The sequence below is a fragment of the Thunnus albacares genome, chromosome 12 (assembly GCF_914725855.1).
Source record: "Thunnus albacares chromosome 12, fThuAlb1.1, whole genome shotgun sequence".
Taxonomy (NCBI): Eukaryota; Metazoa; Chordata; class Actinopteri; order Scombriformes; family Scombridae; genus Thunnus; species Thunnus albacares.
Genome location: NC_058117.1, coordinates 25,606,438 through 25,631,165, shown reverse-complemented (window position 1 = coordinate 25,631,165; position 24,728 = coordinate 25,606,438). Strand labels below are relative to the sequence as shown.

At 39.0% G+C, this 24,728-nt stretch overlaps 1 protein-coding gene across 1 annotated transcript in view; it reads left to right on the top strand.

Annotated features, from left to right (window-relative positions):
- The window catches only part of LOC122994518 (contactin-associated protein-like 4), a 122,465-nt gene that overhangs the window by 41,526 nt on the left and 56,211 nt on the right, over positions 1-24,728 (top strand). Inside the window, exons 3-7 of the mRNA XM_044369244.1 lie at positions 9,467-9,660; positions 14,417-14,564; positions 16,998-17,204; positions 22,574-22,749; positions 22,863-22,994. Of these exons, the coding sequence (XP_044225179.1) occupies positions 9,467-9,660; positions 14,417-14,564; positions 16,998-17,204; positions 22,574-22,749; positions 22,863-22,994 (857 nt within the window). The remainder of the gene's footprint in view (positions 1-9,466; positions 9,661-14,416; positions 14,565-16,997; positions 17,205-22,573; positions 22,750-22,862; positions 22,995-24,728) is intronic.

Below are 24,728 nucleotides of genomic sequence, written 5' to 3'. Positions count from 1 at the left end.
GTTATATCATTGTGCTTGAAAAGAGGCCTCCATTGATTGTCAAACCTCAGATTCAAGAGGAGTGGTGAAGATCTTGCCTCGTTATGGTTATTCTGGAGGGGTTTTGCGAGTTTGTCCATCCAGCCTGCAGGAGTTTGGAGGACATGGAGAAGGTTTAACCATGTCTGTAAGAATACTGGGTGCCAACTTAAGCAGTGCTTTCTTGTGTGTGTCGGATGTTTATTTTCATGTACAGAATCTCTGGGTGCACTTCAGGAGTGTTCGGTTTGTTTACCCCAGGAAGGCACTTGTTTGCTGTTTGCTGACTATGTATTTCTGTTGGTTGTTTCGCACTATGACCACCATCATGCAGTTTGCAGTCAAGAAGTGCTAAGGAGCTGGGATGAGAGCCATCACCTCCAAGTGTGAGGCCATGGTTCACTGTAGGAAAATGGTTGGCTGCCCACTTCATTTGGCAGCAATTAGCTGCCCTGAGAGGGTGTTCAGGTAACTTGGGATCTGATATTAACTATGATATATGGGTGTGATATCAAGGCAGGTACTGACAGTAATGTGCATACCAGTTCTCTGTTGTAAAAGGTTCCTACAAAAGAAAGAATTTCTACAAAAGTTTCTATACTCTCTGGTTGCTTACTGTTTGTTTGATCCTTATGACACTATCTGTTTGGCTCACTGTTGGATCACATGAATGAAAAACTGTCTCAATGTCTACAGTTCTTTTGTAGTTTTACAGTTGGTACTGTTGTGGATGGATTTGTGCTTTCTGGGCCCGAGGGCATCAAATGGACTAGTTTGTGACCCCTACACCAAAATCAAACAGCCTAGCACTGTCCCCTGGAGGTTTGGGATAAAGGCTGTTTGTAGCTTTGTAACAAAATGTTGGCTTCCTGCTGCTGAAACAAAGAGCAGACAACAGCTTGGTAACATGAGGACAAGTGATATTTACAATGTTTTTCTGTCTGTTTGTTCTTTTAATGGTTTCCAAGAGCTTGGCTCTGGACAGTCTTTCCTCCTATCTTTTTTTCTGTACAGATGGGTGTGCATGATTGTGCTCTCTCTCTCTCTATCTCTCTCCCCCTCTCTCTATCTGTGTGTGTGTGAACGTGGTGAACGGGCACACTCAGTGGGACATTGGTCAGCAGCCTCCTTCAGAATCCGTCCATCTGGTGTTTGAGCTCTGAGGCATCGCTTTGTCCTGACAAAGCACTTAACTACACGCACATTCTGTCTCTTTTCTCTCTTGTAGCAGTTGTCTCTGTATCTGAAAACGCAGACAAATCTAATGGCAATGAGCTTGTATATGACTAATTAATGACCAACAACACAGCCTTTATTGACAGTCTTGAGATAAGACACAATGCTGTCAGCAAAATGTGCAGCTGGTTAAATCCATATATAGGAAAGGCTACCACCCTATTGAAAAAATGCACAATTAATCACCATATTTCATCAGACCTTCTTTTATTTTCTCAACCTACTGACCCAGAATACAACTGATCAATATGTTACAACACTGCTCTTTGTTGGTGATATGTAATATGGGAAAGGAACCTGCAGGGGTACTGTAAAACTAATCAATGCTTGGCACCACAACCTCTTATTGATGATATTTTATATAGCAAAGGATTGCCTGTGATACAGACTCACCGGCAAACTGAACAACTAATCAATAGATAATGCAAAAGCCTCTAAGCAGTGCTATACTTGGGAATTGATCCAGTCTGACATTCTATATGCAACTAATCGATATCTGGCACCGCAACCTCTTATTGATGATATTTAGTTTGGGAAATGTAGTAACTGGCTACACAATAATGTGTGGTGTATTATTGTTTATTATCCAGTGAAAGATCAAGAAGAAATGAGGTCAAAGAAGATGCAAGTTTATGATCTCGCCATTAGGATGTCAGGACATTTGAAAGCAGAAAATGTCAAACATCAAACAATTTTCAGAAGAAGGGGCAAACAACATTTGTTCATTGTTCGTCTTGTGGCTGTCCAACGGCATTCTGAGAAGCATTGGACTTTTGAAAAGTGGTGCACAAAATACCAAACTGCATTGTTTTATTTCAAAATTACTTACAATATAACAGCTTATTAGATCAATATGCAAAGGTGGGTTTTCAGTCATGCTGGATGGCAATGTAAGTCAGTTGGTTGATCTATCAGTCCACCACTTTTGTCCAAACTGAAACTACTATTTGATTATTTTATTGCCATGAAATGTTCTTTGGTGATCCCCGTACCTTTCATAGTGCCACTAGCAAGTCAAAGTTTTCACTTCTCCAGTAAAATATCTCAAAATCTACTTGATGGATTGGCACAAAATGTAGTGCAGACTTTCACAGTTCCCAGACCATAAATCCTACTGACTTTGGTGATTGTTTGACTTTATCTCCACCATGAGGTACACATTTGTGGTTTTGAGTGAAATGGCTCAACAATTATTAGATGGATTACCATCTAATTTTGGTACAAACATTCATGCCACCCTCAGGATGAACTGAAAGAACTTGTGATGCCCTAACCTTTTTTATCTACCGCCATCATCAGGTCAAAATTTTCAGTTTGTCCAATACTTTGGTTCATGACCAGATATCTTCAAAACTGACATTCCCATCAACCTTAGCTGTACTTTGCGTTTGGTGAAAATTAGGAAATGCCAACAAGATTTAGATGGTGAAAAAGTTAAACTTGATACCTGCTAAAATCAGCATGTTAGCATGTTGATGTTAGCATTTACCATGAAGCACGGCTGGCAGAGTTGTGAGCATGGCTCTTAAAGCAACAGAGACAGATAAATGCAGATAAATACCGACAGCATTATTGACATTCCTGCTTTAACCACATCAAATGATATGTTTAATGCTTGTTTATATCTACTGGATATAGAATTTCAGACATTATTCAGTTATTAAAGTATTTAGTTTGCTCTTGTTTGCAAAATCCCCAAATATCCAGTGCAGTGACCCAACTTCCACCAAAATACCAACAACTCACTTCATGTTCCCATCCCACTTGTGTGCTGTGCACTCTGCGTCGGACACTAAAATACCACAAAGATGGGCAAAATGAATTTCAAAGTCAGGACAATAACAACAAGTTGGAGCACTGCTTGTGTTCATCATTGCTCTGACACAAAAATAGTTGTTCCAATCTAAGCCATTTGTGTGCTTTATGTAATATATACAGTCCTATAGAATAGTAACTGTGTAACATACATTAAGGTGTGTAGTGTGCTGCTCTTAATGTTCTATGAGAATATATTAATGGAGTTTTGTGATATTAGATCTTGTAGTTAACGTTACAGCTTAGGGGTCATGTATTGTGGTGCATATGTGTGCTTAGAAAGTGAGAAAGTCCAGAAATTCTGTTAAACAGCATTGTGTGGCAAAGAAAAAAAAAACAGACAAATCAAAGACAAATGATAAACAAGCTTAAAAAGCTGCAGAGGCTGCAGGTTTGTAAATTGGAAAATTGTTCAGAATTGGCAGAGGTTTGCATTCTTTTGAATGTCTTCTTTTGATTTATGAAGACAAATGGACTTCAATATGTACTGCTATCTGGATATGTCCTGTGTACTACACAGCAGCAATCTGAGTGCCTTACATTCTTAAAATTCAATTTTCTACATTAAAAAACTCCTGCAGCGTCTTGGAATGAAACCAATCATCTGTTCCAACACAACAAGCTAAATATAAAACACTGTGTTCTATTGCAGTGAAATTAGTTTTAAACTGTTGTTCGTGTTTCAGAATGTGGATCGCACTTTATTTTACAGTACACTAATAAGATGTAATATGCCGTACTTTGTATCAAATTAAGACACAAACCAGAAATAATATGATCTTTATTAGACAGTAAACACAGTCATACTATAAGTACACACCATAAACCTAAATTATGATGTAATTAGAAACCACATATCATGTCATATTAGACCAAAAATATACTATACTTTGATGCTATTATACCAAATTACACTCTAATTAGAAACCATATTGGAGATCCTAATACACTATTACACACCGTTTTATGAGATCATAGTCTACAATGCCATATCAGATCCAAAATATGCGCTATTCTACCCTTACTACCAAATTATGCTGTAATTAGACACCACATTTAATGCTACCAACATGGCCCTATGATGATAGCTTAATTAGACAACTCAGGCTGAAATCAGATGAATGTGATGCCATATTATATCAGATATAGCCTTTATAATAGTCAGATAAAACACTGAGCTCAGAGGACAACACGTTTATTTGGCTTTATTTAGCATAGTTTCGCTTTCTTACAGAGTCATTTTGTTGCTCAAATTCTGATAGTGAGACAAGTCATCCGCAGGGGTCCTGACGCTCAAAAAAATTTATCCACTGATTCACAGACATCTCTTTCACAATGTAAGTCTATGATATGGGGAAAAGTCTTTTTGGGCCAGCGTGCATCAAGTGACATTGTAAACTGCATGGTTTGGTTTGGACACTATGTCAAATTTGCTTGTATCCAGTTCTCTTCATACATCCATGATACATCCATGATGTACATTCTCAGCTCTCAACTTCAACTTCTTTCTTCTTCTTTAGTGTTTATTGGCGGTTGGCAAACCAGCTTAGAGGTGCATTACCACCATTAACTGGACTGGAGTGTGGAACAAGAGATTATGCAGGAAATTTAAAAAACAAAACTGTAGATTATTTTAGCTAAATCAGTTTCCTTCAAAAACTTAATAAGTTTTCTTGCCTGGTGTATCTTGCCTGGTGTTTTCCCCAAGAGACCTGACAATGAGAAGTCATGATGTTTTGCCTTCCTTAGTGCCTGAAGGTGATTAATCTTGATATTGTACAGTATTGTCTACAATGAAGTAGTACATGTTCGACTGTCTCTGGTTGGCTATGTTTGCATTTTCTGGTTGGGTGCTTGCCTATTTTATGATTGAGATCTGTGTGACCTATTTTCAGATGAGTGATGACATTTTCTTCCCTTCGTTTCCAGCCCACTATCCTCTCAGCACCAACATGTCTTTGTATATTATATGGATGTCTTCCAGTTTCATTATCATCCCAATACTCCTGTCATACTGATTGTGGATATGTCCTAATGAATGTCTTAGCTTCACCTCTGCTTAATGGAACTAGTGGGTTGACATGCATAATGCTGAGTGTTTGTTTGGCCAGAATATCCACAATATCCTTTCCCTCCACACCAACATGAGCAGGAACCCAAAGGAAGTATGTAGATATACCCCTAATTTCCATCCTGTTTATTATAAGGAATATTTCATTGATAATATCTGTTCCAAATGACGATCTGACAGATCTTATGCTTGTTAGTGTTGAAAAACTGTCAGATGCAATAACAGTGTTATTCCTCTTCCTCTATCCACTATAGGGCCAATAATATTGCCAGTAGCTCTGTGGTATATACTGACAAATGGTCTGATATCCTTTTCCTAATATATGGCTCATTTACTGGGGTATATACTGCTGCACCTGCACACTCTGTATCAGAATCTTTGGAGCCATCTGTGAATATAAAGAGTCTGAAAAATGCTGATTAAAATAGTTCTGGATTATGCGTCATAAGTGGAAGTTGCTCTGACTTGTCCTTCAATTCCTGCTGTATTTTGAGGTCTATACTTGGCAAGGGGAATAACCGGGGAGGAATAGAAGAAATTGAAACTGTGGAGCTGTACAGTAATTGATATAATCCTATGTTTTCTGCCTTTACATTACCAATCCACCCAAACCTTATGAAATGCGTCTCATTATGTTCCCAGCAGTCGGTTAAAACACTCTCAGCAGGATATGTAACATATTGCCCCTAGAGATGAACCCAGTATGCCAGCATTCTCAGGGCCTTAGCTTTTAATACATCTAACTTCTTTAGGTTTGGTTCTGCTGCCTTTTTACATTTGTTCTCAACTTAACTGAAAAGCTTTTTGTCGAACCAAACCCCAAGAAATCTAATAACTTGCTCAAGAGGAGGTTCATACAATTTTAAGGAGGTGGGTGTGATTTTATGCTGTCTTGAGAAACAAATTACTTGTGGTTTCGCCACAGACAGTTTGAATCCCCATTTACTTGGCCATTTTTCCACTTCAACTCTTGCAGCTTGTGTTTTCTTATTGACATAAGATACATTGCGAACACTTATCCGCAGAGCTCAGTCATCCGCGTACAAAGATTTTCCTATGGTTTGTTCAACCTGAGAGAGGATGTCATTGATCATTATGTTGAATAACAACGGACTACATACACTACCTTGCGGAGTTCCATTCTCCATCATATATACACTTGACTATTCTGCTCTCTACTCTTACTTGTATTTTCCTGTCTAATAAAAAGTCCATAACCCAATTATATGCTCCACTGCCACTTCCCAATGACTTCAACTTAATAAGTAGCCCTTCTTTCCAGGGCACGTTATATGCCTTTTCCACATCAAAGAAGACAGCTATCACTACTTCCTTGTTGGTCTTTGCTTTCCTGATTCTACGCACAATACAGAGAAAGAGCTTTACTTTCTAGGAAATATGTTGATCTCTCTGTGACCATTCGTTCCATTATTTTACATAAATGGGAAGTTGAGGCCATAGGTCTGTAGCTAGAAGGATGTGAGGGATCATTTCCTGGTTTTGAATGAACAAAATTATTGCTTGTTTCCACACTGAAGGAAGTTGGCCGGTATCCCAAACTATGATAAACAGTAGTAACACTACACCCAGTGTATTATCTGTCATGTGCACCAACAGTTTATAATATACAACATTTTTCCCAGGAGTGGTCTGATGAACAAACATATTGATAGGCAGGTCTTATGGATCTCCTGACATCTCCCTCTTCTGTTTCTACACTGCCTGGCCTCCTCTGTAGGATTATTTAACTCTGAACTTTTCTAAATGTTTGTGCCAGAAGTTCAGCCTTTTCTAAGTTGTTAACAGCCATTTTGTCCCCACTGTTCATCACTGGTAACTCATAATTTCTTCTAATCCCCCTCATTCTTCTGATCATACCCCATGCATCTGACAGCTGTATTTCTCTACTATAATACCGCTACAATATTGCCTCCAAAATGTGCGTTTTTGTGTTCTTATTACTCTCCTTACCACTGCCTGTGCCCTTGGATCAAAGCATCCTGAGAATGAAGTTTTTCCAGTTTCCAAAATGCTTTATTTCTGACTTTTATGGCTTTGTTAAAGTTGCTATTCCACCAAGGTACATTCTTGGTACATCTAGCTCCTGTACTTTTAAGGATTGTTTCCTCAGTGGACTGAATTATTCAATAACTAGTTCACCATTGAATATTTTTACATCCATCTGGTTCTCCTCTTGAAGTTTCATACACCTGTTTGCCCAGATCTTTTGGAAAGCAGCCCAATTAGCACTTCCCAATTTCCATCTGGGAATTTTCTTTCCCTTATCATAATAAATCTTTGAGCCAACTTTAGTCACTACAGCGTAGTGATTGCTACCTACTGTAGTATGATTTAGCACACTCCATGTGCTTACACCCGCTGTTGCACTAGATACAAATGTCAGGTCGAGTGCTGCCTCTGTGTTTTGTGCACTATTATATTGTATTCCTTCCCCATTATTAATACACACCAAACAGTGATCATATATAAATTCCTCAACACCTAAACCATTTGCATCTGTGCTATTGCTCCCCTATAATGAATTATGTGAATTGAACACCCCACAGCATATTACACTATATTGCATTGGTCCCCCAACATCCTCTAATATATCATGACTTAGTTTCCCACATGGATTATAATAGTTAATTATATTTATATTACCTCAGTCAGTAAATACCTTAATCACAACTGATTCATGATCTATGTTTACATGTATAACCATATAACTCATTTCATTCTTTATGAATGTTGCAACTCCTCCTCCTAGATTCCCTGTCTCTTCTAACTGCAGCATATCCCTTTATAATAAAATCCAACTGTGGTTTCAACCATGTCTCCTGTATGCAAATTACATTAGGTTTCTGTCTCAAATTATCAATATACTTCTTAAACTCTTGGCCATTTGCAATTAAGCTTCTTGCATTCCACTGAAGTAGAATCAACACCATTAAGAGAGTCCAGCCCATGTCTGAGAGGCTAGTGTGTCTTCATTAAGAATGGCTTTAACTGTTTCCCAGTGCAGCCCTTTCTCAGCTGACAATTATTTTGATTTTTTCATTTAGGCTTTTCATCTGTGCTGAACAGTTGACTATCTCTGCCTTAAAGAGTACAAACTCGCTCTTACTCACTATCAGAGTTTCCTCCCACAACATATCACATCCTTCACATCTTCCTGTATCTTTGTTCCTAGTGTCATTTTGTCTTGACACCTGCCATAAAGATGATGCGTCTCCTCTTTACTGCTTATATATAGCTGATTCCCTGGGCAACCTTGATTTGCTGCACCTCTGCCACTCTCTCTTACTAACCTCGCACTCACAGTAAGCTGAGATATTTTCCCCTCCACAATTGCAACATTTCAGCTTTACCCCCTCTGCACACTTGCCATACTCATGGTCTCCACCACGTCTACTACACCTTTGCTTTCCCTTGCACACCACCACCACATGTCCAAATCTCTGACACTTGAAACATCTGAGTGGTGGTGGAACATACAACCTCACATCATAACACATATATCCAGTGAAGATCTTTTTCCTGGGAATATTTCTTCATCAAAGGTGATCAGAACTGACAGACTATCACATTTAATTCCATTTCTGTTTGTCTTCAGACTTTTGACCTCACTAACATTTATTACATTTCCTTTCACATCATCTGCTGATACTTTTACCGATATCCCTGTGTCAACTCCCCTGACCGATTTTCTGTCACTAATCAGTGAACATTGTACTTTCCTACCATTTATTTAATTTAATCTGATTGCTCTCTCTTTTTGTCCTCCATCTTTACATATAATCAACAGTGATCCATTTCTCATTTGAACACTCTTTACCTCCCCGATTTCCTTATTGATGGATTTAGTTAGCTGTATTGGATTGCAATCGCCGAAAGAAGCATCCTTTTGCACAAGTTTAACAGTTACCTTGTAATCCTCTCTCCTCCTTTTTACTATAGCTGTTCTCCTGTCACAGTCACTATCATTCGATTTATTCTTTTCCTTCTTTTTGCATTTTATTTTTCCTAACTGTATCCTGTTATTCATAACTCCTACACCTACTTCCATCTCCCCTAACTCATCTTCCTGATCCATAACTTCCCTCTGCCATCTTCCATCCAGTCGCAGTCCAGTGTTGCCAACCGCCTCTCAACAAAGTGTGGTGTTGGTAAAGACTTAAAGGTCAAGCAATTAATTCCTCTCACACACACACACACACACACACACACACACACACACACACACACACACACACACACACACACACACTCATCCTATACCTTGTAGATTGAAATGTAATAAATCATTCTTTTTTCTCTCTACAGGAGCTGGAGGTTGGTCTCCTCTCACCTCAGACAGGTATCAATGGTTGGAGGTCGACCTGGGTGAGCGGACCAAGATCACAGCTGTTGCTACGCAGGGCCGCTACGGCAGCTCTGATTGGCTGTCGTCCTACCTGCTGATGTTCAGCGACACGGGACACAACTGGAAACAGTACCGGCAGGAGGACAGTATAGGGGTGAGTCCATACTTGTGTAAACTGTACAAAAACTGTTTATTATAACAGCAAAAAAAGAAACTTGCAATGTTACAGCAGAAGCAGTATAGAGATGGTGCAGTGATGAGACTATATTCAAGTAAACAACTCCAAAATCTGAACCTTACAGTACCAGAACAGTGCGATTAAAACAGGAAGGACAGGAAGCCAATAAACATGTAAATATGAGTTGCATTGGAAAAGTAGAACAAAGGCTCTAGTATGTGATAGAACAGTATCACTTTAGTACTGCCACACAAGTGCACAAATCAGTAGAGTATTAGGTAACAAACACCCACCAGGGTCATTACAAACTAATTTTCCTGCACAGCTACAGTCATATTTACAGTGGATATAGTGTTGAGCAGGACTGGTCTGCAGGGATCCGTCCAACCTGCAGAGATAATCACAGTCATCAGGAGCCTTTGACTCTTCATTAATAATGGATGAACCAATGAAAGAGCACTGCTGACTGTGCGGACCTGTTGCCAAAACACTTAAGCTGCTGTTGATGGACACAGAGCAGGACAGAGAGGCAGCCGGGCATCATCACTTTCCTGGCTGAGAGCATGGTGGTGCAGTCTGGAGCACAGCCGGAAAGTAAAATCAATGAAGGAAAAGACCAGTTTGTCTGCTGGATGAAAATTCAAAGTGTGCGGTGGTTTTACTCACAATGTCTCCTGTCTTTTTATTACTTAAGATTTTCAAGATTATCTTTGATGATGTACCCTTTTATTGTCAGTATGGAGTTGAAAATAATAAGAAAAACATGACTACACTATGTTTGCATGAAGGTCTCTTTTAAAGGCCCCGAAAACCTTTTTTTCAGAAAAAGCTACTAACTGTGAGTCATGGGGTCCTTCATGAACTCACAATTTTCTGTCAATGTAAGAGCAGCTTTGATTATTTCTCTTGAGAGATTTCTGTATTTGTGCTTTTGTCGCTGGTTTGAAGTGGGCAGGGCTCAACGGGAAAAGGCAAATGTTACATGTACTTCTTTGCACAAATCAGGATTTAGACATATTTGATGAAATCTGATAAAAGAAGGGGGGTTGTCTGCTTATGTTGCCAAATAACTTTCACAACGGCTGATCAAGCTACTCAGACAGTCCTGATGGTCTGGATAAGTTGAGCTTTTGAGTGTTAAACACTTAATGAATAATAACTGAGGATCGACTTAAGCCTGATCAGTAGTAGCTCGGCATTCTTAGTGTTGCACTATGTTGTTCACCCTGGCTCATTTCTCACCTCTGCATTGTGTGAAGTGGGTGTCAATGTCAGATTGTCAGTTTCAGAAATTTGCAGACATGGTGGGACACAGTTCTCTAAACTTGATGTCGGAAAGGTATGTACTGACAAGCAGATCCGACAGTATCGACCTAGCTTTAGGGGCTTTAATGCTGTACTCAAAAGTTTGACCTTTTTGTGAAAACATCATAATTGCTTGTCATCAGTATGGTGTTGTTATATATCAAGACTGCCATATTTACTTTGGCTGGACTGATATCGGATCCTGATCTTGGTTTGACGATTCAAACCAGAGTTGTCACACAAAAAGTGCGGTAAACATAGTGTGAATTTATTTTTATAATCACAAAATGTACATCCTGTCATGCTACTGTAGTGACATCACTATAGCTGGAAAAGCTGTCTACAATCTTTGTCGTACTTGAAACATCATTTCAATTAACTCTCACCACCAAGATGCAGAAATTTATGGTTTGCAGTTTTAACAGTCTTAGTACCAACCGAATTATGTAACACAAGGTTAGTCAAATATGTGCTAACAGATACTACTTCTGGTGATTTCATGTGCATCCTTACTGGTCACGAATGTCACGAATGGGATACTGTTCAGAGTGGCAGGTGTATATGTATTTAAGTCTGGTAAGAAGTGCAACTATTGTCAAGAACTCAGCTGGTGTCCGTAGGATTGATCAATGAAGAAATCAGTCAGATGGACAGCAGAGGCAGTGAGAAATCGCTTCTAACCTCCTGATAAACGCAACACCTCCCTTCAGTGTTCTCCCATCTCACAAGTGTCGTGTTGGACTTGTATTTATCCCACTGTGGTGATGGTACATGCTTCAGTATACAGCCACTGGAATACTAAGTAGTTTTGATCCTGTCATCACAGTGAGCCAGTTCAAAATATGTTTGAGTCTCTTAACCGCATGCTCCTCGAGAGTCCAATACCAAATCAAATAGTGCTACAAACATGGAAAAAACATGTAATATTTTCCACTTTGAGCATGGACACTCATGCAGAGTACAACCGCATTTGTTACAGTCCTGCAGAGAGGAGCTTTTGATTAGAAGTTCAGGCAAAGCGATTTCCTCATATGGAGAGAATCCAGCTAATCTCAGCACTGAGGTTCTTCTCTGGGAGTGCAGAGAACAGCTTCTCACAGCTTAAAACATGTTGATCTGACACTTTACATAAACTGTAGTCACATTTCAAAGTGTTTCTGAACTTCTGTGTGTTAGTCAGACAGGCTTAGAGAGTCTGTCAGAGGAGAAAATTGATGGCAGAGCTGTTAGATCAACTACAACATCTATATTTCCGCTTTGGGCTTGAAGAAACAAAGGAAGGAAGTTTTTCTTTTTGTATTTTTCTTCTCATCTCTCTCTCTTTTTTCAACTTTAAGGGGAACAACTAAAGAGACTAATAATATACGGTCTGTCCATAAATTTTCAATCTCACTTTTGAAATGTTTTGCATAAAATACTGCCAGGGAATTTGACAGACTTTGAAATAAATGAGCTCTTGAGTGGAGGGTGAGATGCACATTAATATAAACACAATAACGTATTACTTCCACCTGCTTCGCACCTCTCAACACCTGCTGTTGTTAACAGATGTTTACCATTGTGTATAGGCAACATCCAACCTCACCTCATCTATGCATTGATGATAGAAATTAACACCAGAAATTTAATCAGCGCCGTGTGAACAGACTCTTCCTGTTTCTCCTCCTCTTGTTGTTTCTCACACAATTTGGGAGACTCGTCCTTTTTTCTGAAAGTAGTAGAGACGCTTTTCTCTCCTGAGAGTCATTTACTGAACTGAAGGCTCTCCTCTCTCGTCAGCTGAGAACTGTGAGAAAAAGTGTCTGCTGTGACTCCTGCTGTGAATGTCAACATACAGTATATACAGTAAACCACATACACTTTTGTAATATGTTGCTGTGTGGTTGTTGCTCTTTTATGTGTGTTACGTTAGTCCAGCAGTGACTTTGATTGGTTAATTTTAGCTGAATGTTCATGAAAAAGTTTCCAAATAGAGAGAATCAGGATCAAGAAGATACTACATATACACTTTTATGTTACATACACTCCTTCTTTAAACATGTCTCTCTTCATCATATGAGGAGATTCTGCTCCACTGCCTCATGATTTTGGATAAATTTATACGTTAATTATGTGTCTAAGCTTTTATTCAGCAGTGGGGGAGCCAGTTAACCTGCATGTCAACTTCAAGGGAGGGATGTAATTAGGAGAGATAGCCAGATGGACGAGATCCATCAGGCAGTCAGCCCGAAGTCAGAAATAGGGGCAGTTCACTCTTCATATTCCAAATTTAGCAGGAAGTGTTTGTTAATCCACAGAAATATCATGAATGTATGAACTTTGAATATCCGTATTTTAAAAAATACAGCACAACAAAGTATTTTCACATTGTAAGTGAGCGGACCTATACATAAGTGGTGGCAGACGCTGCAAATGATGCATGTCAAATTTGTTTTCTCGATTAACCGTTTGAACTATAAATGTTAGAAAATAATGAGAAATCCCTGTCATATTTCACTAGAGCCCTGTAAGATGTCATCAAATGTATCAAAATTGTTTGTTTTTTGTCCCAGAGATATTCAGTTACAGAGCATTTTTGTGAGAAAAATGGCAGAAATGCTCACTTGATTATCAAAATAGTCGCCAGGCATTTTCATGACATCCAGTTCTACAAATATTTAACAGAGGAGTGATTATTCACCAGTCTGAAGGCAAAAATAAGAAGAGCGTAACAGCAATGGACAGCGTGATTCGTCAAATCGAGAAATAGAATAATACTTTTTGTGTGTGTGTTTAAATGTAAAACGTAGTCATTTACATGGTTCAACAGTAAGGCTTGCCTGATTGCCCGCGGCAAGTAAAATGCCACGTTGGTCTAGTAAATCCAGCAACTCTCTCGCCCAATCGGGCAAGTGGTAAAAAAATATAAAGTAAAAAATGTTTTAATCATTCTTTTCTATCATTGTCGTATCACAAATCATGTTCTCGTTCTCTGGCACACAGCATAGCCCCCTCACCTTGCACGCTTGAGGAGAATTGAGTAGGGTAGTAGTGTGATGAACAAACATCCTTCAGGTTTATGTGACCACTGTTAAATAGAGGAACCAGTGGAGCATATCGTGGCAGGGAGTCTATTCCATTATTTGAAAGAAACTGGGCTGATCAAAAGAGTTTAATGTTCAGTGAAATATCAGGGATGGGTCATACCATTTTCAATCTGTGACACTCTGTGACCTTGTTCTTATTCACTTACTTAAATACAGATTAAACATGACAATTAACTTTAGTCTTTGTTGTTATTTGATAACTGCTAATAAATAATACAATTTGTATAGGGGCAAGTAAAAATTGACTTTGGGCAAGTAGATTTCTAACCCACTTGCCCGAAAACCCATTAACACTGAACTGCGATTTAATATGTTCTGATAGCGTTTGTGTGTTTTTTCAGTCTTTTCCAGGTAACAGTAATGCAGACAGCGTCGTTCAGTACAAGCTGCAGCAGCCAGCGATCGCTCGTTTCCTCCGCCTCATTCCTCTGGACTGGAATCCCAGCGGACGGATCGGACTCCGACTGGAGACCTACGGATGTCCTTACAGTAAGTCCCGTCTTCTTCTTCACCAGCCTGACTGTGCACTTAACCTGCTCTGGTTATTGGAAACAAATACACTTGATCGTAAACTTTGTAGGAAAATTGATTAAGCATTCTTAGAGGATCATTTACTGCAAAAATCTAGTTTACAAAATCGAATATGAGCATCAGGTGAATTAATCAAGTGATAAAAGGAAGAGTTCAGGAGGAAACAGCTGAATGAATGCAGTAAGATGGATTGTTTGCAAGGCAGCACTGCCAGTTATTAGATTAGAGTTATGGGATTAGTGATATAATAAAAGTTTGTAATGTTTCCATACAGCAAAGAAAGAAAAATATGATGCACTGTATCCTCTGAATAGTTTTTTATAATGTCTTTTTCACATGTATGTATGTACTGTACAACATGTTGTGTTATCGCTTTACTTTGCACACGTCTTGTTACTTCATTAACACATCATCCATCACACATTTTCTTATTGGTTTAAATTTGTTTTGTGTTTTTCGTATTTTCATAACACAATACACACACACACCAAGAGGCACAAAGGCTCACCACCAACTGTTTGTCTCCTCTGTTATCAACAGTGACAACCACCATGTTTCACACTTCCCCATAGCTGGAAAACATATTGTGTAAACATTTTAATTGGTACTGTTTCCATTTTGCATATTTCACAACAGATTTGCAGTATCAGCCCTGGCATCAACAGAATGAAAATAAACACGTTGCACGGTGTTTTTCAGATTTGAAAACATATATTTAACTCATTCACCTTCTGTCTTTCATCTTTCACAGCAGATTCTTAATATCACTGTTGACTCACACTCGCAAAAAAAAAAAATATCACAGTTTCCCCACTTGTGTCGACCCACCTTTCGCTTTTGAAAATGAAAATAAGCACATGTCATACCCTCAGCTGTCACAGCTTTTTTTAATTTTAGACGTATAAACATGTGCTGTCAGTTTAATTTGCTGAGTGCAGATTAAAGGTATTTTATATGGAGTGTGTCACAAATGAAACATTTAAAAATAAAGCTGGAACTAGTAACTTTAATGTCAACAAAATCTCCACAAAATGAACCAGATGTCAGTGAATATATCTCTTGGAGATGCATTTGAAATACAATCTATGCCCATTATGGCGAGTAGATGTGTCAGTGGACAAGGCAGAGACTCACCCAGGCACACTGTTAAAGGACTCTGTAGCCTGTAGGTCTGTTTAAATGACTCTAGTCTACAGAAATAAAATCCACAGAGACCAAGGCCCTGACTGCTGTTATATTTAATCATGAAAATATAGCCAGTAAGCCAGACTAATAACTTGATATTGGCTGTAGGTTCCATGCACACCAGTGCCAGCACCAGTGCAGCTTTGCGTTCCTATAAGCATCTGCTTGTCAGCTTTCATGAGGGGGCCAAATATTTTTGTTTGGGGGGGGGCAGATTTAATCCATGAGACTACTACTGCTGTGGGGTTTTGTTTTCCTCTTTATTGTTTTGTCCTCATTGGCATTTATGGAAAAATTTCACACAAATAACAGTTTTTTTTTCATAAAGGCTACTAATCCAAAGATACCCTATAATGTTGATGCTGTGAGGCAGGACTCCCAAGAAATATCAGTTGATCGTGTGTGTTTGTGTGTGTGTGTGTCTCGAGGGACTTTCTTTTTTATCTTGCGGTTTTCACCACCCCTCTAAGTATGATGTACTGTTTCCTCTGAATACTATTTTATATTCAAACTCTCGAAAGTATAAGTCCTGCATACTCATAAGGTAGACGAATGGCACGTAAGACCTTTGCAGTCACTTGCTTTTGTGACTTTGCAGCATGTTAAGTACAACGCCTTGTTGGAGAAGGGTGTGCATGTGTGTTTCTGTGTGTGTGAGGCAGGGTTTTAATTTGAGAATTAAATTGATGTTTCATAGCAAGGGAGTTCAAATAGTCTTGACACCCCATTTTCCCCTCACACACACACAAACACACACACACACACACACACACACACACACCTCTCACCTCAACTCGCATCATCTCACCGCAGCTCAGCCCAAACTTGAGAACAAAGGTGCTATGTTTTTATGAAATGTGCTAAACAGAATACAGATCCAGTCCTCCCTGAGAGGTTTCTCTTCACCGTCTGATGCACACAGACTCTGTTAAAAAACACTGTATCAGACTAACTTACTAACACGTTCACAAAATTTCATGAAATTCAGCAACTCTGAAACACGGGTTATCTGTTACAATACTCTGAAGACTACGTTCCCCACACAGTAAAAGATGATGTGACAGTAGCACTTAAATACATTTTTACCCGGTCAGATGAAAAACATGTTCATAGTTAAGCTTTTGTCTTTGTTAAAGTATTGGTTTAAATGCTTCACTGCTGTTTGACAGTACGATGTATGCTATGTCTCCCTACTTTGTTTTTCAGCCTCTGATGTGGTGAGTTTGGATGGCGGCGGCAGCAGTCTGGTGTACAGGTTGAGTCCTACACCGAGGCGGATATCCAGAGAGGTCGTCTCTCTGAAGTTTAAAACCCTGAGGAATTCTGGGACACTGCTGCATGCAGAGGGACATGGAGGACTCAGCCTCAGTCTGGAGCTGGAGAGAGGAAAGCTACTGCTGCTGTCCAGACAAGGTACAGTACAACACACCATATACTGATATCTACTGGCAGATACTGACAGCTACTGAGAAACCTGCTACATTTGAGTGTTGCACAAAAATCTGTTGAAATGTCAGGATTACCTGCAAAAGGGTTGAAGGCAACTTGAAAGATGCAGGAAAACTTTTTATTTGTCTCTTTTTTTTACCGTAAATCACTTTATGTTTGTACTGGTGTAAAGGTTGAGGACAATATAAACCCTTCTGAAATAACTTGGCTCACTCTCTGCTGCTGCATCTCTGTCTAGTTACAGCCATGATGAATGGTAACCGTTCACTGTAGCATGTGTTAGGGCTGGACTCAAGACTTGATGCATGGTTTATAGTCTGTACAAAGGTGTGTGTGTGTGTGTGTGTGTGTGTGTGTTAAACCAGAGGTTGTCACGCTGCCATGCTGAATCATCACCATATGGTTCACCTCCCAGGAATCCCATCTGGCTGCTGACATACTTTCTCCATCCATCCATCCATCCATCCGTCTGTCCGTCCGTCCATACATCCATACATCCATCCGTTCCCTCTTTATTCCTCCTTTTTCTTACTCTCTAAATCTCCTCCATTCTCTCTGGCCCCATTTCCATCTCTCATAACACACCTTCCTCAATCCTATCCTATTTCTTCCTCTTGTCCTTCTTTCCACTGCTCCTCTCTGCCACCTGTTTCACATATTCTCATCCCTATTTCCCATCGCTACCTCTATTCTACTTTCCTCTGTCTGTTATAGAAACAAGTCCCATAAAGAAAGAGGATAATACATTAAAGAAAGAGTGAAGAATGTGTCACTGTTAAGAATCTGTGCCTACTTAAAGGAAGACAGTTCCACCTTAAAGACGATGTCACCATAAAGACACACCGCAGCTCAGCGAGAGGAAATTAAAGCCATCAATTGAAATGAGAAGACAGATTGGGAGGAGCTCTGCTTAGGCTGTGACAGACCAACTCTGACAACAACAAGCAGTCTTTCTTTTCTTTCTTCTTTGTCTGTTTCTGTCCCACCCTCAACTCTGTTATGTTTTCCTCCTTCTCTGTTGTAATTATTGTTGTTTGTCTTGGTTTGTCTCCCGAGATATTCATTTCCTTTATTTGTTATATCAGAGGAGGCCATTTTCAGTTTTTCCAGCTGTAAATTCTTCATCTGTCTATCTCGCCAAGTTTTCCTGACATTGCTGCATTTTTTGGTCTCTCGGATATGCTTTTGCAATTCTTTACCTCTTTTTCTCTTATCTTGAGTTGGATGCCCTTCATCTTTCTGCCTCTCATTATTTCTGTCTCTGCCTTCTTCTCCTGCCTTTTCTTCTCCTCTGTTTCCTATCCTTCTCTCTCTCTATATCTCTCTCTCTACATAGGCTTTTTAGTTTACAGATTGTGTAATGTAGGTCATCTGCTGTGTGCATTGACCCTGAGCTCTGCTCTGCTGACACTAACACATTCAAGTCTGACCTCGAGCTTATGAGGCAACTCTGAGTAACAGCCTGCACAGAAACAGCAACACAGTCCTGGATAACAGAAGAACAAAAGCACTGGTTGTTTTTAGTCAATGGAAAACTCTTGTGTAGTTAAATTCTGTCTGATAATGTCTGATAAAGTTAATTTAAGTTGAGTTTGGTCAGACTGAGTTCAGGATCTACACCTTATGAGCTTATGAGGATTTTTTAAAGGGCCTTGTCAAAGGATTTTTCTTGTTTTTTCCCCATTTCTTTCAGCTTTGTGTCCACAAATCAAACCTAAATCTATATCATCCTTAGTTCTCTGATTTTTGTTCAATGATAATTTTAGCCCACTAGTTTACAGAAGCTCCTAACAGCTAAAATAAACATGCAGCTTTATTAAAATTCTAAAACCATTGTGTTTCCTCTCTGCTTTACATCCATCAAAATGTCAGTTTGGTATATATATTGTATCTTTGTTGGATCACAATTCAGCGCGTTCCTTTCCTGTCACTTTATTCGTTTTGAAAAACAAACATGCCAGGGGTTGGTGAGTTCTACTCCAGTGCAACATGATGGCTGAGGGGTTTTGAGTATTGCGGATTTAAATTTCTGTTTATGAGAACCACAAGAGCTGTCAGTACACACATTTTAGAGCATCCACAGCAATCCACAACGGTGACTGACTCCTAATGTGTCAGGATTCTTCCAAGAGGTCATAAGATAAATCCGAAGGGGCACAAGATGATAAATACAGATAGAAAATAAAGGACATTATTCTGCTATACACGTTTCTTTTCATTTTTTTCAGCTTTTCTATAATCTTTGCTTTTTTTTGATACGCTGGATAGTTCTCTTAGGGCATCTAATAATTATTTAAAGGAAACAATCTGAAAAGTTTGGAGAGAAAAATAACTTTTAGGTAGAGCGGTGAAGTGTAACTGGTGTCGAGGGTACGTATGTAGACGCTGCTTAATTTTAAGGGGCCACAAGCCAAAAAGGATCAGAACCACTGGTCTAGAACTCCTGGGTTGTTTGGAAATCATACATCTAGGTCAAGTCAATATGCCATGCCAGATATTTAAACTCAGCACCTGCAACAACATTTTAGCAGCCTTGAAGCATCTGACTGGTGTCTAAAACATCCTTCAGTGCACCCAGAACATTATGGAACACAGATATCATCATTAAAGATCCAGAAAAATCTTAAACAAGCAGAATCTTCTCTAGAACCTCCAAAAAATACCTGCAGCAGAACATTCAAACCATTTTTACAGTATCTTATAACGACAGGCTAGAAAGGTACATACATTTGAAAAGTTGCCTCACCTCTCCTTCCTTGTGACAGCAGAGAGAGGAGGCATGGCAAGGTAAACTTAATACAGCGCATTTTTGCGGGAGATTCAATGTGTTTCACACACACAAAAACATGCATATACAGCATATACACATACAGATGAATGTAGTCAACTAAGTAGAATAATCCAACACTTTAAACACAATAAAACAAATCAAATGCATAGGAAAACAGGAAGGTTTTCAGTCTGATTTTAAACACTGTTAATGAACATCTAATACAATCTGGCAAGGTATTCCAACAGCTAGGACCACAAAAAAAACAAAATCTGCTTCACCGAGTGTTGCTTTAACTCTCGGAACAACTAGAAGGCCTGAGCCAGAAGACCTAAGAGTTCATATTGAATGAGTAGGTCAGAGAGGTACTGTGGAGCAAAGCCATTTAGGGCTTTATATACAGGGAGGAAAATGTTGTGGTCAATTCTGAAGCTGACTGGTAGCCAATGCTGAAATATGAGAGCAGGTGTGACGTGATCAAATTTGTTCTTTCTTGTTAGGATTCTGGCAACGGCATGCTGTCTGTCTGTCTCGTCTGCATCTGCCATTTCAGTAGTCCAACCAACAAGAAATAAATGCATGAATACGTTTTTCTGCATCTAACTGAGACAAGAAACCTCTTGCTCTGGAGTTCTGACACACTAGTGTAAATCTTTATCTTTATACACCATCAATATGCTTAAATATTTGCTTTTGTGAAATGTTTAGGCTACAGGCATCAGTATGTGACCTTGTGAAATCATTTAGGGTTTAAACATTATGTTTGGAGCTGATCACAATGACAGCAGTTCCTCTTGCTGTGTAATCACATTTAAAGTCACAACTGCAGTGAAATTGCAGACTAGATATGATACGGGGTTACTTTGGAGGAAAAGAACCTCCAAGTGTTCAGCAGAGGCGGCAAGAATGAGGCAAACACATGCAGTCTGACCCTCCTCGACATTAATAAAAAATGTAGCCGTGATGTTGCAGTTTTTTAAACTGTTGCAGTTTTTTAAACTGTTATCTGGAGATTTTGCTGAGCATGCTCGCTCTTGTTAAGCACTAGTTTGTCTCATACAGTCTCACACATATGGATTCACTGCACTCCACAGTCCCAGACGTCTGCAGAGCTCTTTGTAATAAAATGACCGACATATCTTGAAAACAAAGACGAAAAATGTTTTGACTTTTGAGACTCTGTGACCTTTCCTCTTGTGGCAATATCACACCAATCTTTAAATATTTCATATCTGTTGACCCGTTACTTGTTACAACATAGTATTTGCTGTGCACATTCATGCTCCCAGCAGGAAGCAACCTATTGATTTTTGATGACCCCATCACATTTCATGTAACAATCCTCATTGACAGCAGTCTGTCCGCTGGGGACAACGTTGCTTTTTCATATTCCACATTAAGATATTTTCAAATTGATCCAAAGATTCAAACTACTGACTGTGCAGTCAGAAACCTACATGCACAATTATTGGTGACACTTCTTTTGTTTTTAAAGTATGATTGATTTTCAATGACCTCAATGACCTCAATAATATTTAAAAAGGGACACACTGACGTAAATAGAGACAGACAGCAACAAAAAAGCAAAAGAAAAAAGTTAAAGACACGAGCAAGACAAGTGTCTATATATTAATATCAATAGAGTGATTTTCTTTTTATTTCCTCTCTAATCTCATATTGATTCCTGCTTCCTCTTTCCAGTCATTCAAGCAGTAATCAGATCATCCATCCAATGAAACACTCAGTCATAAGGTCCTCTCCCTCTCTTTTCCACCTGCTACAACATAATAATTATTCCATCAATCAATGCCAATAAAGTGATCTATTTGTTTTTAAGTGCAATTGTTCCTTGAATATTGATTGCACTGTCTCTTTCCACTTGTCTAGACTGTAAACAAATAACTCATCACAGTAATCGTTTTGACAGGAAAGACTTCCTCTGTATCGTACTTACTCTCTTTAGATGAACCTTTTTTTTCACACAAAATGGGTTGAAACATCGAAGATACATTTGTCCATCAAGTCTGTCTCTGTTTCTCTCTCTGAAGTTGAAATTGTCTCCCCCTAAAGAATATCTAATACATTTTTAATGACTGACTGTATTCAGCTCTTTCTACAGTTCCTTTTCTCAGCAGAAACACAGAGTTTCTCTTCTAGTACTTTGGGGGAAATGCAGAAATGGATCCACTAATTTGGACCTACAGTACTGATGCTCATCTATCATTAATGATGTCTCACTATGTTTCCTCTGCAGTTTTTCAAATCACGTCTTATCACATATTTGGTTTCAGTTCTCAAATTCTAGTTATGCAGATATCCAGTAGTCCCTAATGAGATGAGATAGGCTGACCTCGGCATGCTCCTCTCTGTGGAGTGCTGAGAAAATTAAAATATTCATCACAATAAAGAACCTACTGGGCTGGTGTTCATTTTTCTCAACACTAGTTCAGATAACTGAGTGAAAACAATCTTCAAACTGATATATCTATCAGAAAATACTTCCTCTTGGCACTTATCTCCCGCTAACTCCTTTCTTCCTCTTCCTCACTCTCCGCTTTTCTAGGCAGGACTTCATCCTCTGAACCTCGACGTCTTGCCTCCCTCGGCAGCTTGTTAGATGACCAGCATTGGCACCATGTAGCAGTGGAGCGGCGCAGCTCTCACCTCAACCTCACTGTGGACAAAAACACATTAAGGGTTCAGATTCCTGCAGAGTTTAACCACTGGGAAATTGAGCAGGTGTGGAGAAATGTATAGACACAAAGCTACATACACATACAGTACATATTTCTATTATCTCATGTGCATGTTACTGTCTGTGGGTATGTCTTTGTGTTTTTGATCCCATACAGTTGAGTGTTGGGGTAGTCCAGAAACCAGTCCTGTCCAAGAGGAACTTCCATGGCTGCCTGGAAAACCTGCTGTACAATGGCCTCAATCTGATAGAAGTAGCGAAACACAATGGCCACCAAGTTACAGTAATGGTGAGTTAATGTAGCTAAACACAACCATCTGATAATAAGGTCCGACATTTAGAAGTAGCCAGTTAAACAATAGTAGCTAGTTAAATATTTTTATCAGAAGAGAGTATTAAGTTGACCTCAGGCATGTCCACAAGAGGAAGAAGTTTTGGTGGCAACCAAGAATGATGTTGGATGTTAATATTGTGCATCTCCCAGATTTAAGACTCAGTGATCCTATGGACTTGAGTACAAAATCCCAAGCATTGCAGAAATATAGCTTGAATAAATAAAGTTTGAAAATTTATATTGTGTACTTTTATGTTCTCATGTAGTCTGTTTAATCCTAGTTAGCCATTGCTCTTCATTCTGCGCACTACCTCACACAAACTATTTGCTTTCATGCACTGGATCTGAAACCACCGTAAGTTTGCTGTTAGCAAGCTGTAAAATCAAGCTAACTCAAAAGACCTGGTTCAATGACACTATTTCTACAATCACTTATGACTTATAATATACTGTATTAGTAATTACTACAGTGTTGTTTATAGGATGACCACTATGTTAAAATGCTAAGCTAATTTTCTGGTAACCCCAATTAATTGTGGGCTACAGTGTGTATATGTGAAAACAGACAAGAGGATACTGTGAAACTAAGCTATAAAATTAAGCTAACCCTTTTAAGTTAGCATTACCTAAAAGACAGGTTAGCCTTGTGATATAAGAACTGTTGCAATGTTTTTCTATTGAACTTACAGAAGCTTAAAGAAGAGTTTTTGCCACATGGTAGAAATTCCCATAAACCTAAAAGTGCAGCATTAGATGGTATGGTCTGAAAATAAAATATAGTTCATGCATAGTGTAAATTATAAAACAGTGCTGAAAAACTGTAATGAAAGTAAGGGAGATGGAAAACTATGGGCTGTACAAAATTATTTTTAAATATTTTTTTTAGTTTAAATTTTAGCAATATAGTGTAACATACTGTGGGTGACATGTTGGTAATACTTAATAAGTCCACCCAGTTTGTATTTACTCTTAGGTTTTAGCGTCAGTTGCTGGAGAAGGGCCACTGAAGCCAAAATCTGCTCTGACTGCCTCAGATTGTGGCCCTCCATAAATTCTGATAACATATTCTTTTTAGTGTTTTTTTTTTTCTTTTGTGAATTGTAAATATTAAATACTCACCAGTTATTCAATGCAGTGCATACAGAACCACAGACCATCATGTATAATTTTGTCTTAGCTTTTCCTGTGGGTTAAATTTAGCAGGTTATAAGAATCAATTTTGTTTCAGTTAGATTTATTGCACAGTGTATGTGTTATAGAATCCTTTTGTCCCTGCAGGGATTGAATTTTAGCAGTCAAGTGTCAGACGCTGTTGGTTGATGTGGATGCTCGTGTTGCTAAATGAGCTGCTTGCTGGTTAATGAAGCCAGGACAGAGGAGTGTAGACGGAGTGATTAGCCTCTCACTAATGCCTCCTCATCTTGGCCATTTAGACCTTTAGATGTTTCTACATTCACGATGAGTGAATTGGGGAGAGGCTGTGAAGCGTTTCTGCCGGGAGTAATAACTGGTATCTCATTACAATGAAGGTCCAGACAGGAGAAAAAACATGAATTCTTGGTAAAGAGGTTCAGAAATTCACATGCATGGCTGAAGCTCTAATAGAGGCTCTTATAAGGTTCCAGGCACAAATTTAATACAGTGAGAAGATGGTTCTTCATATGGCTCAGTGAAGGAGGGATTAATATA